The sequence below is a fragment of the Melampsora larici-populina genome, assembly GCF_000204055.1.
Source record: "Melampsora larici-populina 98AG31 unplaced genomic scaffold MELLAscaffold_23, whole genome shotgun sequence".
In the NCBI taxonomy this organism is placed as follows: domain Eukaryota; kingdom Fungi; phylum Basidiomycota; class Pucciniomycetes; order Pucciniales; family Melampsoraceae; genus Melampsora; species Melampsora laricis-populina.
The window spans coordinates 1194734-1208553 of record NW_006768787.1 but is presented as its reverse complement, the minus strand read 5'-3'; the positions used below and the strand labels follow the sequence as shown (position 1 = coordinate 1208553).

The 13820-nt window shown below is 42.8% G+C and overlaps 1 protein-coding gene across 1 annotated transcript; it reads right to left on the bottom strand.

Annotated features, from left to right (window-relative positions):
• Positions 1-8986: 8986 nt before the first annotated feature.
• MELLADRAFT_116791 (uncharacterized protein) lies at positions 8987-11193 on the bottom strand (the record flags this gene model as incomplete). Its single annotated transcript, XM_007411058.1, has 5 exons — positions 8987-9194; positions 9268-9527; positions 9613-10004; positions 10142-10258; positions 10322-11193. The coding sequence occupies 5 exons, from the start codon at positions 11191-11193 to the stop codon at positions 9102-9104; spliced, it is 1734 nt and encodes a 577-aa protein (XP_007411120.1).
• Positions 11194-13820: the final 2627 nt, after the last annotated feature.

Below are 13820 nucleotides of genomic sequence, written 5' to 3'. Positions count from 1 at the left end.
TTCAATAATCCTTTGGGAGTCAGATCTAGAAATAAATAATCATCATACTTTGGTTCTAGAATTGATAATGTCCACTACGTGGCATTCAGCACCTCCTTTCCCTCCTCGAGCATTCACTTTAAGTGAGGACCACGTGTCCTTTACACTTTTTTTTCTCAAACCATTACCGGTTTTGATCACTTCAGACCACTTCAGAAGAACACAGTTCTTAAACGCACCCCGGATCTTCAAAGATCAAAAACTTCTACAATCTCCCAATTGAAATCTTAAATTTATCTCATCTTCAAACTTTAATTGCATTCATTTATGACCCCACCGGTTTCGACTCGCAGCGACTCTACCGAACTTACATGTCGAGTAGACGATCCTGAATCCATAGTCAGAGGATCAACTACAATACCTCCGCAATTCCAACGTCGCTCTGTCGAAGAACTGGGAAGATACACCCACGATAAGGTTCTCTCGGCGAATATCCCGTCAAAACCAATACCGGCGTCGGCTAAACCTTATATCCCAGCGGTACAATCCTTACCGCCCCGAGCTTCTTCGCTACCTGGTACCTTTCCTACTTCCCCGTTATCTACTCGACGTTCTCCCTTATCACTTCTGCAACAAGAAGAGAAACATCTTCATCGAGACTTGAATATCGGACCTACCTCTTCCCCTTCTCAATCCCCGATCCTGATAGTCGAAACTATGACTGGACGTTCGGATGAATCATCTTCGGCTCCTTCATCAACGGACGAGCTGCTGCGCGCGATGATAAGAGCACAGACGGCGGGGATCAAAGCTGCAAGTGAAGCGGCAGAGCGTCAAGCTCGACTGGACGAGGAGCGGGCGGCAGCAGCACAAGAAGCAGCTGATCGCATTGCTGGGTTGGAGGAGAAATTACTCATGTTACAAATGAGCGCCTCTAGTCAATCCTGGCCTACTACGACCAACGAAGAGGTTTCCCGAGGACTTGATCTTACCAAATTCAAGTCGTCGGATGGTCCACAGTTCAAAGGCCCTTACCGTGATACGGAAACCTTCTTGAAGTGGTTCACATCATTAAAAAAAATTTTCTTGTCAAAAAGATCGAGAAGGACATGGACCGAATCATACTCACCGGTTCATACCTGCTCGAAACCAACCTCCAGTCATTCTGGGCCCACAACATCGATAATTTCAAGAATTCGTCATGGACAGACTTTAAAGAGAAACTATTCCGCGCAGCCCTACCGTCCGATTGGAACGACAAGCTACGTGAGAAAGTACTCACTCTTCGTATGACCAGTAACAAGGACTTCAAGTTCTACTGCACCCGAGCACGTTCGATTCAATCCCTTATGAATCATGACCAAGTTGAAATCAATGATTTCACATTGGCCACTCACATGGTATTGGGGATGCTCCCAGAGTTGAAATCTTCCGTTCGATTAGAGGGACTGTTGAAGCAGGAGAATTTCGATTTCATTCAGTTTGAGGAACGGTGTGATATTCTTTACGACGACTTAGTGATCAAGAGAGTTATTGTCCGAAGGATCCAACCATCATCATCGAACTCGGGACCACGTTCAACCAACGTAAACCCACCGAATGGCCACACCTTACCTGCGGCTCCTTCGAGTGCTCGACCTATCAGCGACTCCTTGCTTTGGAAGATTAACTCGTACCTTGACTCTATGGGCTTATGCCACTTCTGTAAGAAAAAGTGCGGGAGCGAATACAAACAATGTCCCGGCACTTTTTCGAAAGAAAAAATCAACTTCCCTCCTGGCTATGTTCCACCACCCAAACCGGCTAATTATACCCCACCTCGAGCTCATCTAGCGAGTACTGCCGGAAGACCAACTCATCCACCAGCTGGTCGACCACCCAGATCAAATATTGCAGCAGTAACCTTGCCAGAGCACGATTCCGCTACGATCACAGCTTATGAAGACATTGATCGTGAGCTTAAGGAAATCGCCGAGAGTGGAGCAGAGACGATTGGACCCAATGAAGAAGGGTATGTGGACCAACCCGTATCAACACCTGCAGTTATTGTGGAACTGATGTGTAATGGTAAACTGATTTGGGCGTTGGCGGATGCAGGTTCTGAAACAAATTTGATATCAGAAGACATGGTGGACCTATTACGATTGCAACGACGTCAACTAGTCAAACCAACGATTGTTGGATTAGCATTAGAAGGAGGTGGTGAACCACCGATGCTCACCCAATTCACCACTGCATCATTACAACACCCTTCGTCTGGACTGAAATTTGATAGGACTTATTTGAAGATAGGGAGACTGGGAACTTCATATGTTGTTATTTTAGGATCTCCTTTTCTTTCACACCATCAACTCTCTGTTTCTTGCGCAAAGCAGTCTGTAATTAGTGAAATCTCAAACATCACCCTATTGGATTATCGTCGAGAATTGAAATTGAAAGAGGAACTTGAAGAGAACTATAAGGCCAAATTGGCATCAATTGCAGAGAGGAATGAGAGTGAGCACTGGAGAAACTGGGAGCAATTGATGTGTGCAGTGAATGAACCATTTCGGAGAGCTGAAGATACGTCTTGGACTGAATTAGAAGAAGTGATCTTGAGAGAGTATCACGATGTTTTTCCAACAGACATTCCCGCCCTATCAGAAGAAGCGGAATGTAATGGCGACTTCCAAGATGGCACCTTCCCCGAACGGATGCAAGACCCCTCTTCCACTGTGAGACATAAGATCATATTGACGGATCCCAAAGCTGTGATAAACGAGCGCCAGTACCCTTACCCTGCAAAATACATGGGTGCATGGCGCAAATTGCTCGACCAACATGTAGCCGCTGGGAGAATTCGTAAATCATCAAGCCAATACACATCCCCGAGTCTTATTATCCCTAAGAAGGACCCTTCCGAACTTCCAATGTGGGTATGTGACTACCGCACCTTGAACAGTGTGACCGTCAGGGACCGTTCACCCCTTCCAAAGGTGGACGAGTTGGTCAGACTAGTGGCAACTGGAAAGTTTTTTTCAATTCTTGATCAAACCAATGCTTTCTTTCAGACGCGCATGCGGGAGGCAGATATACCTCTGACAGCGGTGAAGACACCGTGGGGCTTGTATGAGTGGTGTGTTATGCCCATGGGACTTACAAACGCACCTGCAACACATCAGAGTCGCCTGGAGGAAGCTTTAGGAGAACTTATCAACACGGTATGCGTCGTTTATTTGGACGACATTGTCATTTTTTCGTCATCAATTGAAGAACATGAACAACACGTCCGCCAAGTTTTGAACCGTCTCCGAGCAGCAAACCTTTACTGCAGTAGCAAAAAGACAAAGCTTTTTCGCCGGGAAGTCAAGTTTGTTGGCCACAGAATCTTGAGTGAAGGAGTTAAGCCTGATGAAGAAAAGATTGAAAAGATTTGTAATTGGCCATCCCCGAAGAATTCAAAGGGTGTGAGAAAGTTTCTAGGAACGGTTCAGTGGATGAAGAAATTCGTGTCAGGGTTGGAAAAGTACGTCGGCAAACTTACCCCATTGACTAGTAGTAAACTTGACAAGAGAGCTTTTCAGTGGGGAAACGCGGAAGAACTGGCCTTTCAGAATATTAAACGCATTATGACCACCTTACCTTGTTTGAAGAATGTTGACTGTGATTCACTTGACCCTCTGTGGCTATTCACAGATGCCAGTGGAACTGGTTTAGGGGCGGCTTTATTTCAGGGAGCGGACTGGAAGGGCACTAGTCCAATTGCTTATGAGTCCAGACAGATGACGATGGCGGAACGTAACTATCCGGTCCACGAACAGGAACTGCTAGCCGTAATTCACGCGCTACAGAAATGGCGGATGCTACTTTTAGGAATGAAGGTGAACGTAATGAGTGATCATCACTCGCTCACTTATCTTCTAAAGCAACGTACCTTGAGCAGACGCCAAGCCAGGTGGCTGGAACAACTGGCCAATTTCGACTTGAACTTCCAATATGTAAAAGGCGAAGATAACTTGGTCGCAGATGCATTATCTCGAAAAGATTCTGACGATCTACAAACCGGAGTCGAGACTATCGCAGCACTGGCACTATCCCACCCATCCCTGTCAGAAAAATTCCAAACTTCCATCTTGAGCGGTTACGACGATGACAAATTCTGTCAAGCGGTGCATGAAGGAATGCCGTTGCGGGACGACTGTTACGAGGAAGGAGGCCTTCTATTCATTGAAGGACGCCTATTGATCCCCGGGACAAACTCACTCCGAGCCGAACTCATTGATGAAACACACAAGCGGGTGGGACATCTAGGTCACCTCAAGACACTAGCTACGCTCCGATTGGATTTCTTTTGGCCAAAGATGTCAAGGGACGTTGAAACTCGACTGAAAGCCTGCGAGACTTGTCAGAAAACAAAAGCCAGGACAACTCTGCCGAACGGACGAATGAGGACACCAGAGATCCCACTTAAGCCTCTAACCAACATCGCGATTGATTTCATTGGACCCCTCCCAAAGATCAACTCATACGACATGCTTTTGACATGCACTTGCCAACTCTCCGGTTTCACTAAACTTATCCCAACTAACCAAACCGACACAGCGGAGAAGACAGCGTCTCGATTTTTTGGAGCTTGGATAGGCACCCTCGGAGCCCCGTCCTCAATCATCAGCGACAGAGACAAGACCTGGGCCTCAAGATTCTGGAAAACGTTAATGGAACGCCTGAACATATCTTTCCATCGATCTTCAGCATATCATCCTCAAGCGGATGGCAGGAGTGAGCGGACCAACAAGACGGTAGGACAAGTCCTACGAACCTTCACAGCAAAACGTCAGACCAAGTGGCTGGAGTCTTTACCGGCAGTTGAGTTTGCCATTAACAGCGCAGTCAACGTAGCTACTGGCCTCTCCCCTTTCGAAATGTTATTTGGGCGACCACCACGACTTTTTCCTACCTCAGACGCGACGAGTGACTCTCCAGCTTCCCTTGAGGCTTGGTTGCGTCAGCGAGAAGGCTCCTGCGCTCAAGTCAGGGATAACTTATGGGCGAGTCGAGTTCAGCAAGCACTGTACCACAATAAGCGCCACTCTGACGTGACGGTGAAGGTAGACGACTGGGTTCTGTTGGATTCCGGAGATTGGCGTGGACGACACTCTGGGGGTGTAGACAAACTTAAAGAACGCTATGAAGGACCTTATCGAGTTCTGGAAACCTTCAACAACGGACAGAGTGTCAAGATAGATCTACCAACAGGCGACAAACGACATAATGTTATGAACATTTCGAAGTTGAAGCCTTTTGTGGAATTGGAGGACTTGACATTAGGGTCAAAGGCCCAAAAGTAAGTCCCTTTCTTAGTATGCACCGCCGGGTCTCTCTACACGTTTTTGAAAGCATTACCTCGGCCACGCTGTGAGCACCTATTGGGACCTTTGCTTCTCTCAAACAGTACCAGACCTCGACGGACGACTACAACTTCAACTTGGATTTTTTTTTCTCTTCTTTCTTTTTTTTCTCTCTCTTTTTTTTTTCTCTTCCTTTTCTTTCTTTCTTATAAAAGTTTCTTATTCTTTCAATTTTTTTACAACATAACTTTAGAATGTTGCGACTATTTTCAATTTTTTTTCTTTTTCATCTTAATATTCTCATTATTCAATACTCACCATTATTGGCTTCCCCTTCTTACTCAAGTCCTTTTATAGGGGGGGAGAATGTAATGACGTACACATCATTACAAACACAATTCAGTACAAACATATCCTACTATCTAAATTAACTACTTAACTAAGACTTAGCATGTTTTCATATCGTTCATCGTGAACTCTTCGTTGTACTGACTCCTTAGGGAATTGAGACTGACCTCTATTCAATAATCCTTTTGGAGTCAGATCTAGAAATAAATAATCATCATACTTTGGTTCTGGAATTTTTAAGTCCACTACGTGGCATTCAGCACCTCCTTTCCCTCCTCGAGCATTCACTTTAAGTGAGGACCACGTGTCCTTTACACTGGGTTCTTCTCATTTCATCTGTACTATGATTATCCTCAATAGGAAGGTGTTCAAGAGGGCTTATGCCTTGCCTTTGCTCTGGGCCATTTTCATTCTCCATTCCAAGGGATGCCTGATATATCATAGAGGGTGGTGTGGGGTGCTGTTCCCTACTGGTTGGACATTGATTGTTGCCTTTCAGTGTCATGGGTCTTCCTAGATTTTGGTTTGGGTTTTGATGTAGGCCATAATTATTTGCTCCTGATAACCCAGTACCTTGTGTGAAGTGTTCACATTTCAAAGAATCCTTAGAATAATCAACCTCCATGAAATTGTGATACTCTGACATATGTGGTCTCCTGCTTGAACCTGAAGTTCTAAATCTTAGCCCTGAGCATGATTGGTAACACAGACTTCCCAGTGCTATGCTCAAATATAATCTTGATAGTAACAAGTGCCCCATCATATCTGGGTAGTTTAAGAAGATGGAAGATGCTTTGAGGTTTTGAAAGTTTATAGACTGCTTATTGCAGGGAGAAAAGTGATTCTTAAGTAAGTAGTGGCAATTAAATCATTTCTTGAAGCCAATGATTTTTGGTAACTATTTCAAACATGTTGGAATTTGGGCTTGAACACATTCACAAGCATGTTTCAGAATTTATATAATAAACTGGCACAGCAGTCAATATCCTTTCTGTAGCCACTATATTTATAAGCTTACAGAACCCCCAATAAAACACATCCCCTAGTGCAGTTGACTGTGTACACTCTTCAACTGCAAAAAGGGATAAGGCAATGTGTTTCTCAAATTTTTCTGCCATGTTCAGGTGCTCACCACAGTGGAATCATTTTTTGTAAAATTTGTCACCTGTACAGTCCCCTCCAAGTGGTTTACGTAATCATTCAAGTTCTGCAGTGGCGGGGCCGGGGCCTGTCGCAAACCCGATGATTACAAATCCTAGGCGTGGGGACGTGTACAACAAACTTTGGGTCCCATAACTTCAGCATCTACGGCACATCTAGGTACAAGGTCTTTTCACCAATGCCATAATAATTTGCAAAGTCTAGTTTGCACCCATTATTTAATCCCTCATCATCAAATTTATAATTGCTGCATGATGAGCCCATTTGTCCTATTAGATTATTTCTTACAAATGGCTTTCTTTGTACATGTATCAAAAAAAACACCTTTTATCTAGCCATAGGGATAATTCACTTGGCATAACTTCAGAGCTTTAAAATCTAAGACATTCATATGAATGTGCTTCAAGTATTGATCCATTCCTCCATGTTCAATAGAATTTTGTGATAAATTAGAATTTGGGAAAATTCCAGTCCACTTCCTGTGGTGGGTGCAGGTTTATATTTTGGGCCCATCACGTGCACCTTTTTCAGAAATCCAGAGGTGTGCTTCTTTTGGGCTGTATCAAAAAAATTAAAAAACCTCCAAAGAACATAGAAATATATTGAAAGATGTTGAAAGTGGAAAAAAATGATTGAAATATGTTGCAAGGAGAACAGAGATAATTGAGAGACCACTGGGGTATAAGTACTGAATGAGAAGATTTATATCACTCTCCAATTTGTTGGTGTTGTCCAAGGTTTTCAATTTCATAATCTGGTGTAATAGGATCTTTTTGGGACTTGCTACATATCATGGCTCTCAACTTTACATATACCAATTGAATTTTGTTTAGAGGATCCATTTCAATATGAGATATAATCTGCAAGACTATGGGGTTGCAACTTGATCTATTTAGAAGGCATCCTAGCAAAAAAACTTGGACAACAGCAGCATAAAATTAAAAAATTCCCTTGCACCTTGCAAGGCATTGAGAAAGGGACTTACATCACAACCAATTATTGAGTCCTGGCTTGGGGCCACCAGAATATAAGTCCTCTTGAGTCATTTGTCTTGATTTCTTGATTCTCTCACCAACATAGTTTGGTTCTGGTCTTCAGCAATTGTGTTTGCCATGATTTCTTACAAGAGTTTGCATGTTCATCCAGCTGAGAACTGTGCTTTATGGCTCCATCCTGATTATTGTTTCTTGCCCTTTTATTTAGTTTGAAGTCAAAAATGATCAAAAGCTTGCCTTCAAAGTTTTAAAATGGTTTAAACTTTGGAGAAGTTTTCAAATTAAATGTACGAAACACAAACCTTTATGGTAAGTTAATTTTTTTCTTCTGGCTTTGAGGAATGCTGTGTTTTGACAGCAATTATTCCATGTAGAATGATTATGCTCAAAAAGGACCTTGAAAGGTGGAATTCTTGATGGGGGGACAAGTCAAAGAATGCTTACAGGATGAATCTAGACTTGGGATGACCCGGATATCTGGAAGTTCTTTGTTTGCTGTTGGTAATGGTAGTGAGCAGGTTCCTCAAGACAGTTAATACTGTTTTGGTACATATCTTATCTTGTTTTCCAAGCTGTTTCTTGTTTGGATTCACTTGAGACCTAAATTTTACACTTGTGATGGAATGATATTGAAGGGATCTCTTGGAAGTCTCCATTTTCTCATTGATTTACAGCCAGGATATGGGCTAGCTTGACAAAAGCCAGGAACATCAGCAAGGGGGACTTATGTTAAGTTAGGGATATGGGAAACAAGATGAACAAAACAAAACAAGATACAAGTGCTGAAAGTTGAAATACTTGAATTGATAATTTTCTTTTATGATCATAAGATACAAATGCAAAAAATATGTCTGCCCATCCTGTAAAGATATAGGAAAACATGTAAGAGCATCTTTAGTTACCTCTTATGTATTCAAATTTAACATCAAATCTTCGATGTTTTGAAATAATCATCTATTTCTGAAGCTATGCCAAACTAATTATAAGCATGATGTCTTCTTGCAGAGTTGGTAAATCAGGCAGTCTACGGAGTGATATCCTTTAATTAATGAAATAAACATGAATAGGAATGTCAAATTGTTATGTATTGAAAATGCTGAGCAACCAGTTCTTTACAAATTTACTTGTTCAAGATATCTTTTTCACCATGAATACGTTTTACTGATCAAATAAACACACCTATAATAACAAAATCAAACCAGGCTACAATATATTGTACAAATCAAATTATCCTTAATGCCATCAATTATTTTTGCATATCTCACACCTTATCCTTCATCTAACCATCAAATCACAATCCAAAGTGCTCAGTGTATAAGCTGATCCCTCCAGCTCGAACTGATACATCAATTGGCACACGAGCAACTGAGTTTCGAACATCGGACTTTAATCAAATCAAAACTCTCGTCAATGATGAATCTCAAAAAATTAATTAAAACTTGAAACCATAAGCTCACAATCATTTCATCCCGACCACAGACCACAATGGTTCGTCCACCACCTATACCCCTTCCGAGCTTTTCGTCCGGTTGAATCCATCCTTTAATCTCTTCTTCAATCCTACATTTACCCGTACGTACGCTCACACTAGATTTTTCTTCTGGTATAGACTCATTTGGAACTTTAACATAGATTACAACTCGTACTGTGACTTGGCCAGATGAGCGACTCGCTACCATTATATTTTCCAACATTGGCATGTAAGCTTCAATCATGCCTACGTTTTGATGTAGACACAGACGTCAGTTCATATCCATGCGATTCCTGGACTAGGCCAATAGCTCTCTGTAAATGTGACTTACTAGGATCACGTATGCACCACACCAACAATATCGTTTCAAGAGAACATCCACGTACACCCATCACAGCCCCGCTCACGGCTTCATCCAACATTCCCATGACGAATGACATACCACTTCCACCTGCCAACAAAAACAGATGTGCATTTTCGTAAACGCTCGCATGAGTAGGTAAGCCACCATAGGGTCCATCTATCAATCCAGTGATCACCATTCCTGGTCTAGCCTTTGCTGCTTCCCATAAATCAGATGCCCAAGCTCCTTTTTGAGCAGAGGTACAAAAGAGTACTAAACTTCCTTCAGCACCTGCCACACTTGCACTTTCAGGTCCATGAGCAATACTAAGTGGATGGGATTCAAGAGGGCGACCTATGCTCCAGATTGTTGCGCAACTCCTACGAGAACAGATAGGAAAAAACAAACGGATTCTAAGATGCTGACCGGCACTGTGATTTAGAAATTGAGGGCATCAGAATAAGGCATCAGTATGACTTTGGCAATCGAATTTGCAAGAAAGCTAAAGTTGACTGACCGCCAACCATCAGTGACACCTTGTATTCGTAAACGTGTCACACCACTTTCCAGGGCTTCAATCTGAACGGTCTTGAAACGATAACGTATTGTGCGACTAGTCACATCAACCGCGTATCTAAAAAAGATGATGTTAGTCAATCGATATTTCATAGTGTACAACCCAAAGTTCAGCACTCACATCACGATGACACCCACGGTCCAAGGCCAAGCATAGGTAGTATGCATATTAATACCAATAATAAATCCAATGAATCCAATCACATGTAAAGACTTGAAGATCCTCCAACCAAAGATAGGTTGATGTCTAATCCAAGATACACTAGGTAAAGATAACAAAAATAAAAAACATAACGACATGATCCCTCTTAATTCTTTGGTACCCGAAAGTCTTTCAGAAAGATATCTCGATCCATATTTAGCAAATTGAGTAGTCCAAAGTCCGAAATGAATTAAAACAAGTGTAAGAGTAGCACGACCGATCCAACGATGTAAATAATTTAATTGATCATAACCTATTCCTATTAAACTTGCTAATCCAGTACTTTTACCTCCTAATAAGAAAATCCAAGGTAAAGTAGCTAAAGCAATGAATCCAGCTCGATTTGCGTTGTCACTGAGATCAGATTTAGGAAGGAGAGTACCGAGAACTAGAGCTGGGATGAGTAGGATGAGAAAGATGTTATAGATAGTGAGTCGAGAGGTGAATCGAAATCGAGATAATTTGAAAGTAGGATTGCGTAGTAAGATCTTATTAGAGAATGCTTGAAGATATAAAACAGAGATTGAAGTCTTTGAAGAGTTTCTTGAGATTGGTTCTGTGTTCGGTAATGGATGAAAAGCTTTTGGTCTGTAACGAAGACCGGTTAGAGAAAGTCGATGGAAAAGTGTTTGAGTTTTGATTGATTTCCAAAGACCAGGTAAGTTTGATAGAAAGCTCAAAGCGAGAAAACCAAGAGCTACGTAGGTAAAGTAACGAGCATAGGTTGGGTCAGTGGTATAAGAATCGTAAACTGTGAAGCCTCCTTCAGGCATTGGAGGTGCGTCTGACATGATGATGATGATGATTTTTTGATAAGTACTTCGAAGCACAGAAGGGAAGTAACCGAGCAAGTGAAGCAACTTTAAGTCCAGAATCAAAAACTCATCGACGCCACCATGTCTATTTATAAACCATTGCAACCAAATTCTCCCACCGTGTGATCACGAACATTCTCATGATATCTATCGGCCTCACTGCGTATGCAACTCTTCTGGCTTCGATAACCACTTCACAGATAGAATATCTCCTTCAATGGATCCACTTTATGCCAACCATTCCTCCAAAGAAGACAAAACAATCAAAAGTGGGTATGTATTCACATTTTTATCATACAGATTCTCTTCTTCTTTTTGAAAATCAAATATTAAATCAAATCAAATCACTTTTGTTTTGTTAACCAAATCAATCTTTTAATTTTTTTTCTTATAACAAAAAATTCTCCTCTTCTTATTCTTCCTTCTTTTTTTCACACAACAAAACCCACTCACAAATCTGATCACCATATATATATATAATGGAAAAATATTGAAAAAAAGGAAAGAAAATAAGCTGTGTGTAAGGATTTCCGTTATCAGTTAAAATACTTCTCATTCACTGAGGGGCTCGGTTATAAGTTGCTCCTCCCATTTGTACTGCTCCCATTCCTCGTGCCATTCCTCTTACCATCCCTCTTGGTTGATGTGGATGAAAGAATCCACCTCTTCCTCCTGCATTCCCTCTCATTCCTCTCATTCCTCCTCCGCCCATCCTATGAACACCTCCACGTCCATATCCATTGTAACCCGATCCAAGAGCTCCGAGATTAGGGTTCAAAGCCACTTCTCCAAAAGTGTCACTATTTTTTTTGTAAAAAGAAATATAACCTTCAAATGAGTCAGAAAATCAAAACTTCAACCGAACCAAAATATATTTCCTTACAGATTCTTTTGTCGTTCAGCATTCCTATCCCATCCTCTTCCCCCTCTACCTCTTCCACCGCGAGGTGCAACAGTAGGTGTTTCACCAGGACCAGTACTAACAGGAGCAGATCGTTCTTTAACTTCACTACTGATATCATCAAAAAAGCTTTTCTTTTTATCATAGTAAGTTCCAGGTGGTGCTTCTGGGATAAAGAAATCATCGGTCTTCGTCTCAACTGGTGCTGGGTCATCAGGACCATTGCTTTCAGTTGGTTTCGAATTGTTAGTAGTACCTGATTTGTTGAACTTGGCATTGGCAGATGCGAAATCAAAGTCTTGAGGTGGTACGACAGGTGCTTGGGCTGAGCTGGATGCCTTTGTCGAGTTTGTTTGTGGTACCTGGGACTGTGGTTTTGCTTTCACGGGAGCTTGTGGCAAAGGGTGGCGCGATTGTGATGCCTGTGAGAGATTGCGGACAGAGGCGGTGTTAGTACATAGTTTATTGACAGCTACCAATGCAGGCAAGATCCCAGTTGGCGCATTCTTGGTTTGCATAGCTGATGCAATACTCGCGTCACGCCCTGAGGCCAGTAATCTGTTATATGAGGTGACGCTCACGTTTGCTTGACCGGGGACCTGAGAAGGAGGCTTTGATTGGTTTGCGGACGAAGAAGGGATATTCTTGCCTACAATACTGTTCATCATGTCCATTGCTGTTGGTGCTCCAAACACACTCTTGTTGGCAGTGCTCCCGTTGGGGGCGGCCAAAGGGGGAGCAGCGGATTTTGTGTTTGGGCTAGGCGCGACCGCAGATGTTGACTTCTGAGGAGCGGGAGCAGCTTCTCGAGCAGAAGTCGAGGGAAGAACAGCGGCGGTCTTGATCGGAGATGCATTACTGGATGTTGCACCAGTTTTGGATTGTGGCGCAGGTGACTCGAGATCGAGTTTTGAGAGGGCAGCGGGTAGCCCAGCAGCGGTAGAAGACATAGAGTTGGCAGTCGCAACCTTTGGAGAGGATGATTGTTGAACAAGGGGGGTAACCGATGGTGGAGGAGGTTGAGTAGGGGGTGCCGGGGGCTGAAGGGGGTGCGGAGGGAAGCCCATCATGGGATGCATCTGACCGGGTGGTGGCATACCGTAGGGAGGCCATTGGGGTGGTATACCACCGGGACCATATATCATTCCAGGCATATGACCATACATTCCTTGAGGGGGTTGCATAGGGTGCTGTTGCATGAACGGGTTTGGATTTTGCGGATGACGCGGTGGTGCTGTGGTCTGTGATCGAGAAATCAAATAAATAAGAGGAAGTTTTGAGTTAGATCGAAGAAGTAGATAGCTTTGAGACAGGATTGAAACCATACACTCATGATTGCCGGATCATCAGGAACGGATGGCTTGGGTGGCTCCGGCTTAGCTTCAGCTGCTGCTTCGATCGACAAATCCTTGACATCTGCGGCCCTAAAGACGACTAAAGTGATCGGAGAGAGTGAATCAGAATCAGTCAGAATTGAGATATAAAGGCAATAACGAAAGGATGACTTACTGAATTCATAGAGCGTGTCTGTGGGAGCTATCTCTTCAGCTGGGTTCGACTTGCGTCCTTCGGTTCCCATAGATCTGACTGTAGGCGGCAAAAAGAGTCAATTTTGAAGCAAAAGATTTGATTTGATTCACTGAGCTTACCCTGTTCTAAACTGACAGTGGAAGCAGCAGGATCGATAGAGTGTAGGACACCT